Raw genomic sequence first — 14,293 nt, forward strand, 5'->3', positions numbered from 1 at the left:
ATAGCATCAAAAAGAATAAATTGTGTAGGAATAAACTTAACTGAGGAAGTGAAAGACTTGAAAGACTTGTACACTGAAATTATAAAAGATTGCTGAAAGAACTTAAGACATGCAAAAAATGGAAAGACATCCTGTGTTTATGAATTGGAAGACTTAATATTGTTAAAATGTTCATACTACTCAGTGCAGTCTACAGATATGATGCACTGCCTACAAAATCCCAATGGCATTTTTTGCAGAAATAGAAAAAAAAAAATCCTAAACTTCACATGGAACATCAAAGGACCCAGTATAGCCAAACCATACTATTGAGAAAGAAGTAAAAATTTAGAAGCTTCACACTTCTTGGTTTCAAAACCTATTACAAAGCTGCAGTAATCAAAACAGTATGATACCAGCACAAAGACAGACGGATAGACCAGTGGAACCAAATAGAGATCCCAGAAGTAAACCCTAACATATACAGTCAAATGATCTTTGACAAGGGTGCCAAGACTACAGAATGGGAAAGGATAGTCTCTTCAATAAACGGTATTGGGAAAACTGTATATCCACTTGCAATTGAGTGAAGATGGATGCTTATCTTAAAAGTGTACAAAAGTTAACTGAAAATGGATTAAAGACCTAAATGTAAGATGTGAAACTATAAAACTCCTAGAGGAAATAATAGGGGAAAACGTAATGGCATTGAAATGGGCAATGATTTCTTGGATATGACACCAAAAGCACAGGCCACAAAATGAAAAATATACACACATAAAATGATACTACATCAAAGTTAAAATCTTCTGCACAGCAAAGGAAGCAGTCAACAGAGTGAAAAAGCAACCTACAGCACAGGGGAGAAAAAATTTGCAAATCATATCAGATAAGGGGTTAATATCCAGAATATATAAAGAATGCCCATAACTCAATAACAAAAACCCAAATATTTCAATTAAAAAATGGGCAAAGGGGCTTCCCTGGTGGCGCAGTGGTTGGGAGTCCGCCTGCCGATGCCGGGGGCGCGGGTTCGTGCCCCGGTCCGGGAGGATCCCACGTGCTGCGGAGTGACTGGGCCTGTGGGCCATGGCCGCTGGGCCTGTGCGTCCGGAGCCTGTGCTCCACGGTGGGAGGGGCCACCGCGGTGAGAGGCCCATGTACAGCAAAAAAAAAAAAAAATGGGCAAAGGACTTAAATATACATTTTTCTAAAGAGATAAACAAATAGCCAACAAGCATATGAAAAGATGCTCAGTATCACTAATCATCAGGAAAATGCAAATCAAAACCACAAAGAGATATTACCTTACACCCATTGGGATGGTCACTATCAAAAAACAAGACAAACCACCCAGAAAATAATGGGTGTTGGCAAGGATGTGGAGAATTTGAACGCCTTGTGCACTGTTGGTAAATTGGGACAGCCGCTATGGAAAAGAGCATGGAGATTCTTCAAAAAATTAGAAATAGAACTCCAATAATGATCCACCAATTCAACTTCTCTCTCTATATATATCCAAATGAATGGAACAGGATCTTGAAGAGATATTTGCACACCTAAATGCATTGCAGCATTATTCATAATAGTCCAGAGGTGGAAACAGCCTACATGTCCATCATTGGGTGACTGGATTAAGAAAATGTGCCATGTACATACAATGGAATATTCTTCAGCCTTAAAGAAAGAAGAAAATCCTGTCAAAATCTGCAACATGGATGAACCTTGACAACATTCTATTAGGTGAAATAAGCCAATCACAAAAAGACAAATACTGTATAATTCCACTTTATATGAGGTATCTAAAGTAATCAAACTCATAGAGATAGAAAATAGGATGGTGGTTGCCATGGGCTGTTTGGAGGGGGAAACAGAGTTGGTCATTAGGTACATAGAGTTTCAGTCATGCAAGATGAGAGGGTTCTAGAGCTCTGTTGTACAATATTGTGAATATAGTTAACAGTATTAAACTATATGCTTAAAATTATGAGGATAAATTTGAGGTTTTTTGCCACAACTTTCTAAAAAGTGAAAAAGGAGACTGTTTTTTTCTGATTTTTCCTTAATGCTGACATTCCAAACTCTTTGCTGCAATGTGTTCTTTAAAAGTATATTTTAAAGTAATAATTTTTATTTTGATAGAAAGTGTCATAATTTGTGAATGTATTTCTGATCAAAACCTTTGCATAAATTCTGACCATATCCAACAAAAATGCATAAATGTGAAGATATAAATGTATGTTTCTAATTATTTTAGACAACAAGATTATGTAATAGGTCTTAATAAAGTAGTCGCTGATATCATTGATTTGGAGAATATAATGTCTCTAAAATATCTAGCCTATGATAAATTCACTTTCTAAAAATATTGCTAGCTTTTATAAACATTTGTCTCTTATTAAATGTAAATGTACTTTTGGATTTGTCTTTTTTTCCCACATCTCTTTAAAAATCTAAGGAAGCTTGAATTGATGCCTTTTTCTTTTTCTCTGCATTTTTCCTGTACTAGATAGAGACATCAAAATAAGCATTCTATTGAATTTTTTATTTAGAAAAAATGCCATTGTAGCATCTAAGTATTTAAAGGGTATTCCAGGAGCCAGCATCATTATACACCTGATCTTCCTGTCCATTCTTTATATTTTATATCAAAGGCAGCTTTGAGGGGCATAAGAAGCCACAAATAGAAAAGTAAGTCATTTGTCATGAAAGCACAGAGAGACGGACTGTGGAATTTCTTTGTCTTGGTGGCAGACAGTGCGTTGTGGCTGGGGAGGATGGCAGGGGATTTGTGATCTCGCTCTATGTATGTTTTTGTGTGTAACTGTGTGTCAGCCTTAGGACACAAAATTAATTGGTGAATCTACCTTTTCAGCTTCCTTTTTGAGCATTAAAAAATAGCACTATTGAGCCCTCATGCAAAAAACACATAGTGAAAAGTAAAATCTTGGTTCAAAATAGCCAAAGCAATCATAAGAACCTTTGAATGAAAGGTACTACAGCTATATGGAATACTGAGTAATATCTTAAAACAAGAGTCAGCAAACGTTTTCTATAAAGGGCCAGATAGTAAAATGTTTAGGCATCAGTCTCTTGTCACAACTCTGGCATCATAGCTTGAAAGCATCTGTAGGTAGTATGTAAAGAAATGAATGTGGTGGTTTTCCAATAAAACTTTATTTACAAAAGCAGGCAGTAGGCTGACTTTGGCCTCTAGGCCATAGTTTGCAGACACTTGCCTTAGAATTTCAATTATATCACCAAAATCACCACCTTAAGAATAAAAGTCAGGTCAATTCAGTTCCCTCCCCCACAATATGAAAAAGCTGATTATCTATCTCCAAAGTACTTTCTGGAAACTGACATTCTGATGGTTTGTGAAAGTTGACTCTGGCATCTGTCCTGACAGATCACATAATGTCTAGCAAGATTATAGCTGGTGCCCCTTGAACCAGCAAGTTAAAAATACTGTGAAATGCACTCTTTTATTTCATAGAACTGTTATCATGACCGTTAGGGAGTTATGTTCTCGGAGATCAACTACAAAGGAGAAATGCAAAAGGTCCCAATACTCTGCAGTGCTGGCAGAGCATGGCTATTAGGAAACCTCATCTGAAAAGACTAATGTCATGTATTAATCTAAACTGGGAAAACCACACACTCAGCTCTGCCTTTGGCCCAGCCAAACTATGTTACTTACATAGCAAGCTGTTCATAAGGTACGTCTTTAAAAAGAACATGATGGTATCAGAAAAGCCAGTATATTCTTCAAGTCACTTTCAGTTTTTCGGTGTTTCATGTTTCTCATCTTTCCCCACAAACTGACCCATGTCTAGCTTTAGTACAGAGTCTTTTCAGATCTAATGCTTTTGTCTTTTTTTTTTGGGGGGGGGGTGGATAATTCTTAGTATAAGCCCTCATCACTTCAATTAACAACTCACACGTTCTCCCGGCTAATCTCTCTTTCTGTGAAATCCATCTCTCCTAAGTATAACCTACATGTACAAGTCAGTATTCTTTGCTTCAGTGTTTGATGGATCCTTTCTTCTTCAAGAACTTGTTTTGGCTTACCTCCTATTATATAAAACCTATTCTGTGTCTCATTGGGTAAAAGTTGAATCAGCATTCATTGTTTATGATTATCATATAGATTTTTTTCCCCTTATTTTTGATGGGCTGGCTAACAGTCAAAACTCTATTGACTTAAATTCAAGTTTATTTTTGTTTTAAATAAGAACTTTGAACAATGACATAAATGGAGCCCCCATAATAACTCTCTATAATTTAATAGTTGCTTTGATTATGATCCTATTTTAAATGTATAAGTCAATACAACTAAACCAAACTTCTCAGGAATAAATTGATATCCCAAAAAACAAGGGTAATAAATTATACATTTTATATATCACTAGGGACTAGTATCTCTTAGTTTAATAACCTTTGAAGTTGTTTGAAGATAAATTAAGATCTCTACATGATTCAATGACAAGAAGTCATTAGTGGTATGGCCCTGATGATCCCTTTTCTCAAATGACAAATTGATAAATTAGTATTCTTGTTTACATAATAATCTCTCTGAGTTTGCTTAATATGATCAGTTCCTCAGAGTCCCATTGATACTGAAAGAACAGGTATATTTTCACAGCACAGAGTAAGAAATCTTTGAGAAAGAGCTGCTGAGAATAAAATGGTCTTTTATCCTCTTACTAAAAGTTGGCTGCAAACAAAATAAAGCACTTCTATTTATTATTTCCTAATTGTTCCAGACATATATATATGTGTGTATATATATATACACATATATATATATATTATCTTTTTAATTCTCAAGGTCTTCTAATATAGATACTATTTTATCCATAAGGAATCGTTGAGTACTAATACGAGAGATATATCAAAAAACTTAGAGCTTGTATTTGTTCACTTAATTGGAAAATCTAGAGAGAAATCACTCTTGAAGCAGTATGTGATCCAGTGGATCAAACATGTCACCAAAAAGTATTCTTTTTCCTTTACTCTTTCTGCTTTCCATGGTGACAGCTTCATCCCAATGCTGCCAGTCTTTGTGGTGCTACGTGCTGTCCTGTACACTTCCACTTGCAGAGAATGCTTCTTTCCTGGTACTTCTCTCAAAAAAAAGAAAAAAAAGTTTATTTCACCCTTTAAAGTATCTCCTTGTATATCAGTGGCCTAAATTAAGCTATGTCCCTATCCCCAAGCCAGTCACTGGGAAATGGACTCCATTGATTGGGTTAAGCAAATCTAGGATCACCTTTATTGTTGAGGTGAGGTAAATACTTTCCAAAATGGGAGAAGGGCAGTCTCCTCAAGGAAATTGAGGTGAATGAGGGAAAATTGATGTTGTGCGACAAACAACCAGTTCCTGCTACAACTCGTTCTTATTTTATATGCAAAATAACTTCAACAAAAATAATGATAAGTTGTAGTGTTTACTGTGTGTACCATGTACGAGGCATATTCTTAGTGCTTTAGATACATTTTAGTCTTCAAAACCATCTTGAGAAACAAAAGGAATTAATCCTTATGTTTTTAAGAAGTTTAGAGAGATTGAACAACTTACCCCAGGTCACATAGCTAATCATGGACCCGAAAGTGGAGTCTGGCTGCTCGCCGCTCAAAAGCCAATAAAGAGGCCAGGTTGGGGGAAAGGAAAGTTTGCTTTATTTTGGATGCCGGCAACCAGGGTGGAGGTGGGGGTGGACACCTGTCCAAAGGCCAACTTCCCCCACCTGCCGCCCCGACAATCATGGGGCAAGAGCTTTTATAGACAGAGGGAGGGAGCTACATGCAGAAACAATACAGTCAGCTCTGACAGTCATCCTGAAATTGGTCATCGGTAGTCTGACAGTGTCATCTTGATCGTCCTAGGTACAGTTAATCTTCAGTTCCAGGTTCGGTTTGTTTCCATTTCTTTGAGGGCAATTCTCGGAATTGCAGCAGCTTATGTCATGGCCACAGCCTAGCCATCATGTAGTTAACTTCTTCTACCTGGTGGCGGTTTCAGTATCTATAAGACAGCTCATAGGATAAGGCTCAGAATATTATCTACAGCCCTTAAGGAGGAACTAAAGGTCCTCGACTATGCTTAATGACTAAACTATTATTATTTGGTCTCCTTTGACTGTTTTCCTGTTTCTGTATTTTCTCACTTCTCTGATTAAACTTATTCTTTAGCTAAAGTTTTTCCACAGACGAAAGGCAGGCTGAGGACATGGGGCAAGGGGGGCAAGGCAAGGACCATAGGGCCTGCTCCGTTTCAATCAGACCTAGATCAGCACGACTTTAATATCCATGTTCCTTTCACCATATAATGCTGTCTTGTTAGTAAACTAAAAGTTGGCTATAAAAACATGCTAAGAATTGTCTTAGAAATTCATCACTGGTGAAGAATTCTAGAAAATAATCCATCCTGTCTTGGTTTAATGTACCATACAGAAATAAGCTTTGGTAAGACAGAGTTACAAAGGGGGAGTTATTATCTTGTTTTACCCAGTTATGGACACCACCATCTTATTGCAGTGGTCAGGTGGGGTATTCCAGCTACACACATACACACATACATATACAAACATGTATACAGATGTGCTGCACATATGATTATTGTATGTATCACACATTCTAAGAGAGGTTCTTTAAACTGCCACAATGAAAATGACAAAAGAATGAGTTCAAAGAAACAGACACTATCTTCTACAGTAACCTCACAGTGAATACTAAAGATCATATCATCTGATGTCAGTCTCCAGTTCTTCTTCACTAAATGATAATAATCAGGTACAGTCCCCACGGAAATGTTTCTGGCCCAGTCTGAATTATTTTCTTGGTATCCTAGCTTTAGTCTCATAGTCTGTCCTTTGGAGAGTTTACTTTTTGCTTCAGGGTCCTTAATGGCTACACTTGCCCAAGGCTTAGGCTTTCCATACTGAATCCTAATTATTTAATTTTTTTCCTGAAAACCTTGCTTCTCGACGGTGTTCTTTAGGAAGCTGACTAGGGCTGTGGAATGGTGCAGCTCTGCTACTTTACTTAAGATCACTATGTCTGTGGCATGAATAACTATAAATTGGAAATAAATTTAAAATTTACTTCAATGATTTAGTGATTTTAAGCAAGAAATTTCTCTAAGGTAGAAATAGTCTTGGATTAACTAAGACAATCAGATACACTTTGTGTCTTTGGCTGTGTCACAGTATTCTGAAATAGCTGTATCTAACTCTACCTTCCTAGTACTTTATTGACTTGGCATCACTTTTCAGCCAATTTTTAATTCTATTTAAGTGTTGTCTTTTCTTTGTTTATTAATCTAGTGTGCATTTGTTGGTTTAGTCTTATCTATTAAGGACTGCTTCTTTGCAAATTATTTTTTAAATGATGCAGTTTGTAAGGCAGTGATGTTATAGAACCATCTATCAAGATGAGCTCAGAGTCTTAAATGTACTAAGTTTTATTGTTGGAATCTAAAGAATTTTATGGCATCTGTCAGGTGCCATTGGTAACAGATGTAATGTCATCCTTTTCTAAACATTATTTTAACATTTAACAAGTACTTGAAAAGCATAGTTCTAACCATTGGAGAGAAGCTAAGGAAGAAATGTTTAAAATTAATAAAAAATTTCATGGGTGGGCTTCCCTGGTGGTGCAGTGGTTGAGAGTCCGCCTGCCGATGCAGGGGATGCGGGTTCGTGCCCCGGTCCGGAAGGATACCACATGCCGCGGAGTGGCTGGGCCCGTGAGCCATGGCCACTGAGCCTGCGCGTCCAGAGCCTGTGTTCCCCAACAGGAGAGGTCACAGCAGTGAGAAGCCCGTGTACCGAAAAAAAAAAAAAAAAAAAAAAAAAAAAAAAAAAAAAAAAAAAATTCATGGGTAGCTTGTCTTCATGCTTATCGAGGTATTATTACACACTAGACATCCTGTGATGGGCACTGAAATTAGCATACTGAACAACAGAAGCGCAATTCTCTTCACAGGGTTTACAGGCTGGCCCGGGGATTGGGTGGGGGTATGAAGAGGATTATGTGAAAGACTAATTTAAAAAGAGCAGGAGGCAGAAGGAAAAGTGCTGAATGTGAGCTAGTTTCAGAAAGAAATAATATTAGGATTCCGCAGAACACTAGGGTTATGTCATATGATGCTTTAATCAAATTGCAGAAAAGAGTTTTTTCATTTGAAAGTTATTCCATAGCTTAGAAAAAATGCTATGTGGTTTCAAGACCAGAAGGGTGCACTTTTTCTAAACTAGGCAAATGTATATCTAACAAAATAATATATGTGAATATTGGTCCAGGAAGTAACTTGAACTAAATATTGATTTCAAATATTGATTTTAATAGACATTTTTGTACCTATTAAAGTTGAGAAATTAGTGGTAATTTTGCTGTTTACTGTTGCATTTAGGTGTTTCTGTTTTTGTTTCAGAAAATTAAGTCAAGCTTGATAGAAGCTATTTCACTAATGTTCATAGTAATGAATTTGATATTCTCTTTAAAAGAACAGAAAAAGTAAATTATCTGACACCATTAAGATTATTTTTAAAGCATATAGCTTAGTGATTTTGCAGTAGTCCACCTAAATTTCTGTAATACTGATTTGTGAATAGGAGAAGAGATTAGAAAAAGAGAACTTTCTAAGGAGAGTTAGGCAGGTGTTTATTTTCTAGGTATTCTCATTAAAGAAAAAGCCATTAAGTCTTCAACTCTAGAGTTGTTCTATTTAAGGAAGCCTAGATCCCTGGTGAAGAGGATCAAAAACATCAGGAAATGACAATTAAAATGTTAATCCCTCTTGCAAAATTCTGGCTTAATATCGGAGGGCCTAATAGAAAGAGAAAGTGGGATGACTGTTTTTAGAGAACATTCATTCTAATATACTTTAACTTGGTTTTGTTTTGTTTAATAATGCAATACATTACACTATACATTAACAAGGAAATTGTTTAATGCCATGCTGTTAGTGAATGCACAGTCTAAGGCTACCCTATTTAACATGGTTGTCACTGGCCATATGTGGCTCCTGAGCTCTTGAATTTTTGAAATGTATCTAGTGCTTCTAAAAAACTGAATTTTGAATTTCATTTAATTGATTTAAATTTTAAAATTTAATTTAATTTCCAGTAACATGATTCAGTTATTAGAAAAGGTTAAGTATGTTTGGAACAACCTAGGTATGTGAATCTACTTTTTTAACTGTAAATTTGTTGAAATCTAAATACAGATCAAATACTTCAGATGGAAATTTGCATCTAAATTGAGATGTCCCATACATGTAAAATACACAACATATTTTAAAGACTTAGGATGATAAAATGTAAAATATGTCCACAATAATTTTGTAATGATGCATGTTGATTTAATAATATTTTATATATATTGGGCTAAAGAAAAAACATACTATTTCAGTCACTTTCACCTTTTTATTGTTACTTTTTAAAATGTGGCTACCGGTATATTTAAAATTACTATGTGGCTTGCATTACATTTTTTTGGACCATGCTGTTTTATGGAGTTTCTGTAAGTCATCACTGGAATTCATTTGATGCACAAGAATACAATCTGACTCAATAACTAAATCTTATCAAAATCATAGTCTCCTTTTTTTTTTCCTGTCTGACTCTACTATTAGTGATGGTGTTGTTAATAATCTCAGTTTTTTAAACAATCACTGAATCTGATAACTAATTCGATATCATTTACTTTTTAAACTCATAAAAATTGTAATCTTTGGGCTTCCCTGGTGGCGCAGTGGTTGAGAGTCCGCCTGCCGATGCAGGGGACACGGGTTCGTGCCCTGGTCCGGGAAGATCCCACATGCCGCAGAGCAGCTGGGCCCGTGAGCCACGGCCGCTGAGCCTGCGCGTCCGGAGCCTGTGCTTCGCAACGGGAGAGGCCACAACAGTGAGAGGCCCGCGTACCGCAAAAAAAAAAAAAAAAAAAAAAAAAAAAAAAAAAAAAAAAAAAAAAAAAATTGTAATCTTTTATTTGGTATTAGAGAAAATAAAATTTCTTAGAAAATTTTATCCAGGCACATTGGTGAGAAATTGTGACAGAGGAAAGAGTATGACTTTGAATATTATTATGTGTTGGATAATATACAGTGTGAACACTTAAAGTACTTAAACTGCATCTAAGAAAATTCATGGTGTCTGCTTTCTAATAAGATGTGTTCTTTTCATATTTTCTTTTATCCTCACCTTAAATGAAATGGGCAAAAATATGGTTAAATGTGTAATGCTTTTTGTTCTGTCAGGTATTCTAATAGGTGATAAATATGACTTTCATCATGATCTTGTCTCATTGTTCATCTGTCAATTCTTCTAGGAGGTGATTTCCTCTCCTTTCTGAGAAAGAAGAAGGATGAAATAAAACTCAAACAATTAGTGAAATTTTCATTAGATGCTGCTTCTGGTATGGCCTATCTTGAGAGTAAAAACTGTATACACAGGTAAGGAGAATATTTTTTAAACATTTTCCAGTTTTATTAATAGGGTATTAGAAAACTGATATACATGTTATCATAAAGCAGTGAATTTCTTTCACAAAGCATATATTTTCTTGTTGGTTTTCATATTTTGTGTGAAAGCATTCTTTGACAGTTGCTTAGTTTACAGAAACAATTGTTTCCTGTCTTCCTGGGGTAAGTATACCTCATTAGACAATGACTTACTAATTAAAATTTGTTTTATTATAATCATGAATAGCATAGTGATAAGATATACCACGTTAGTCATATAAGCAGCTACAAACTTATAGCCAAATAAGATTGTTTCATGTGTTACTTATTCTCCTTTTTCAAAGAAATTACTTATAAAGTTACAGAAAATCCTACTAGTAAAACAATTCATGACAGTGAATTTGGCCAAAGGTAAAAGATTTGAGCACACTAGTTATTTCAAAGGAGATTTTAGCAAACTTTCTCTAATTATATCAAGACCAGCAACTTGGTTTTAATGCTTTATAGATTGTGGTTTTAGCTGCTTGTAGCTGAAAGTAATCTTTTTTTGCTAAGTGTGAATACAAATTAAGATCTCTTGCAGAATTCATGTCAGATCCTAAATATGGCTAAGTGTATGTAAGCAAAATAAAGTGAGGGATTTGATGTAGTTTTTATTTGCTTGAAACAGCACATGATACTGTTTAACGTGGGGAGGGTTCATTGTCAGGTTGAACCATTGTGAACTTTAAGCTGGTTGGTTAATGACGTATATTTCTCTCTCATGTGCTTCATTATGCAGCCATTGACTTCATATGCTTGTGAGGTTGTACAACATAGAATTGCAGCAGAACAAAGTTATATGCACGTTAAATATAAATTTATTTGATCTCAATGAATATTTTTTACTTAATTCCCCCCCAAATTTTGCTTAGTGTTCAGTTTTATTCTGAAACTAAAATTATGGCTTATGTTTCAAATATGGTTCAACAGTTACATGTTTTTTAAAATACATTTCAATAGGGATACTATTTTTCTGGAAATTAAAACAACTAAAACTAAGCTACTATCATATTTCTGTTTTACTTTCTATGAATATAGACTATATTTACTTTCAATGAATGTAGATCAAATCACATTGTAATATATATTTGTGAAGACTAAAAAAATTGATTTTGGACAAGAATTGCATTATCACTAATTTCATTACTTCATTTTAAAAGTAACAATTAAGGATTTTGCCCTTTATTTAGAGAAAACCTATAATTTTGATTGCTCAGGTGTTAAAGCTAATTTTGGTATCACATTCTCTACTGCAGTTTTTATGGTGTCTCAGATTTTTTTTTAACTCTTAGACTGTTTATAGCTTTAAGCCTTAATAAATACACATTCTTGAAACTGTTTTAATGTCAGTTACCAGTAACAGTCTTTAATTTCTGGTGTGTTGTGGTTGAGGGAACTGTTGTTTCAATTTCTTGCTGCCTTTAGTGATTGCTTTTCTTGTAAATGGATGATTGTATTTTTTTAAGTGCCTCTATCATGAGACTTGAAACCATTCTAAATTGCCGATGGCAGTTAGCTTTTAAAAATTTATCCCACTTACAGAATCATAACGTTATCTACTGTAATTTTATTTTCCCATTTTGGTTTTTAAGAATTTTCATGCATTTCCAAATTTTTGAAAGTCAACCCGTGCTTGACCACATATCCTAGAAGATTGTACATAGTCCTGTACTATTTGCCTGGGGGTAAGGTTCCTGACTGAACATCTTGAACAATGTTGCTGAGAGCAGGTTTGACAAATAGGTTTCAGTGCCGACTTTCAGTGATTGGTAGTGGCTGTCTGTGTTGTGCATTGAGAAGGATTCCAGGATCAGTGACAAAAAGTCCAGTGATCGATTAGTCACATCTGTCAGGGTGCTGACAAGCATTAACACAAAAACTCCAAATTTGTCATCTGTCACATAGAATATTTTCTTTTTGTCTTTATTTTCATAAAGACGTTTTTGATACAATTTTCCTTAGTAGCTATAACAACAATATAATATTTTTCTATAATCACTTCCACTGATACCTTCTAAACTATTTGCTAATTCTTTTTTTTAATTCTTATTTCTCTTGTTAATCATGATTACTGGATGAATTTTATGATTCTAGCCAGTGATCTTTTGTTCCTCTTCAAACTTAATGTAAATGTTCTTTTGGATGAATTCAATTTTTTTCTCTTCCTTTTTGGTACCTCACCAATACATGACTCTATATTGAGAAAGTAAATCATTCTTTGTGTTGAATTTTTTATGGAAGTGACTTGTGCTACAGAATTGTGTTCCTCTGTGTCATTCTGTGGAACTACTTCTGTGGTAGCAGTAGTAACTGCAGTGGGGTTTTAATTTATTTATATTTAATAGATATACTCAAGACATGCTATATGTTTTTTTCTCCTAAGAAATACCATATATATATTTATGTAGTATAAATATAACAAAAATATATAAATACTATATATGTATATAGTATACACTACAGTGAAAAGTATTTTTCCTCATTGGAAAAATTTCTAGTAAGGTATTTCAAAATTTAATTAAAGTTTCTAAAACGTGATTAAAAGTTTCATTTTTCAAGTAATGAAGAAAGGCCCCAAGCTCCATTATTGCCATCCCAAAATATATGTATGTCTATGAATTCTAAAGTCTTTGTCCTACAAATCAAAACAAAAAAATTTAAATATGCTTTAAATTTTATATGAACTTATATGTTTTATCCTGTTCACTGATTAGAGGTCACTGGAATTCAGAACTTGAAAATATTTCTCATTGAATCTCCTCAGAATATTATCTTAACTTTTGGAGGATGCATTCTCTTTCTTTAGCTTTGTTGTATTGTTTTGATTACTATGAGAAGAGCAGAGCAATGTTTCATTATAGGTAAACAAGTATGACAGCTATAAAATGGAAAGAAATAATTGAATAAAGAAATGGCATGCTTTTTTGGAAAGCGTTCTTGTTGTAATTTCCATTTCACTTCCAGGAGTGTTCTCTTGATACACTAAGTTTCTAATTGAAACTATTTCTGCTTATAGTTTGAGAGTGTTGGATATTTTGTGTTTCAGTTTAGTTGTAATCAACTCTGTTTTCTTTATAATTATTCTATAAGCCAATGTGAAATTTTCTTTCCTACTTGTACTTCATACAAGTATTTGAAGTACAATGATAAACTTTGCAGGGGTGTGTTTACTTACAGTGGCATGTGATTAGATTGCTAGTTGTCACTCTGGAAAAAGTATTAAACCTGATGATTCTTGATGTTAAGTGGATTGAGGTTTGGCATTATATTAGATTTAAGTGGTAACGGTGTTTATGGTTTTATTGCTGATGAGTTTTACAAGATTTATTTTTATTTGGGTTTATTTTTAAAAATTGGTTTTGTGCCATGTATTTTATTTGTCCATGGGAAGTAAAGGGAGGATAAACTCTTGATTGCCATGTATTTGAGTTAAAGACCATAATCTCTTGGAAGTCTTGGAAGCATTTCTGCATTTCATGATATTGTATGTCATTGTCAATGCCAGAAAAGGTATCTTGGGAGAGGTACTATAGAATATGATTTCTTTTTCTATTTTAACTTTTGTACTGATTCCTCTTCATTTTTTATAACTCTACCACAATGATGTTTCTTTGTTATGGAGTAAGATTAATAATTCTACAAATGAAAATATATAAGACTGCAAATATTTTATTGTTTGCTAAATGTTTTGCTTATCCATTGAGAACAATGATATTTCTGGCACTTCAAAAACATGAACATTAGCTTATTCTGTGCCAGGATGAGAACAATATGAGAATCATGATCCCTGCCTTCAGATGGATG

General features: G+C 34.5%; 1 protein-coding gene across 8 annotated transcripts in view; it reads left to right on the forward strand.

Moving 5' to 3' along the window:
• Positions 1-14,293, forward strand: part of FER (FER tyrosine kinase) — a 468,410-nt gene that overhangs the window by 351,318 nt on the left and 102,799 nt on the right. For all 8 annotated transcript variants that reach the window (XM_059063150.2, XM_067031424.1, XM_067031423.1 and 5 more), the window contains one exon: positions 10,315-10,438. In XM_059063150.2, the coding sequence (XP_058919133.1) occupies positions 10,315-10,438 (124 nt within the window). The remainder of the gene's footprint in view (positions 1-10,314; positions 10,439-14,293) is intronic.

Source organism: Kogia breviceps, chromosome 4 (genome assembly GCF_026419965.1).
Source record: "Kogia breviceps isolate mKogBre1 chromosome 4, mKogBre1 haplotype 1, whole genome shotgun sequence".
NCBI classification, from domain to species: domain Eukaryota; kingdom Metazoa; phylum Chordata; class Mammalia; order Artiodactyla; family Physeteridae; genus Kogia; species Kogia breviceps.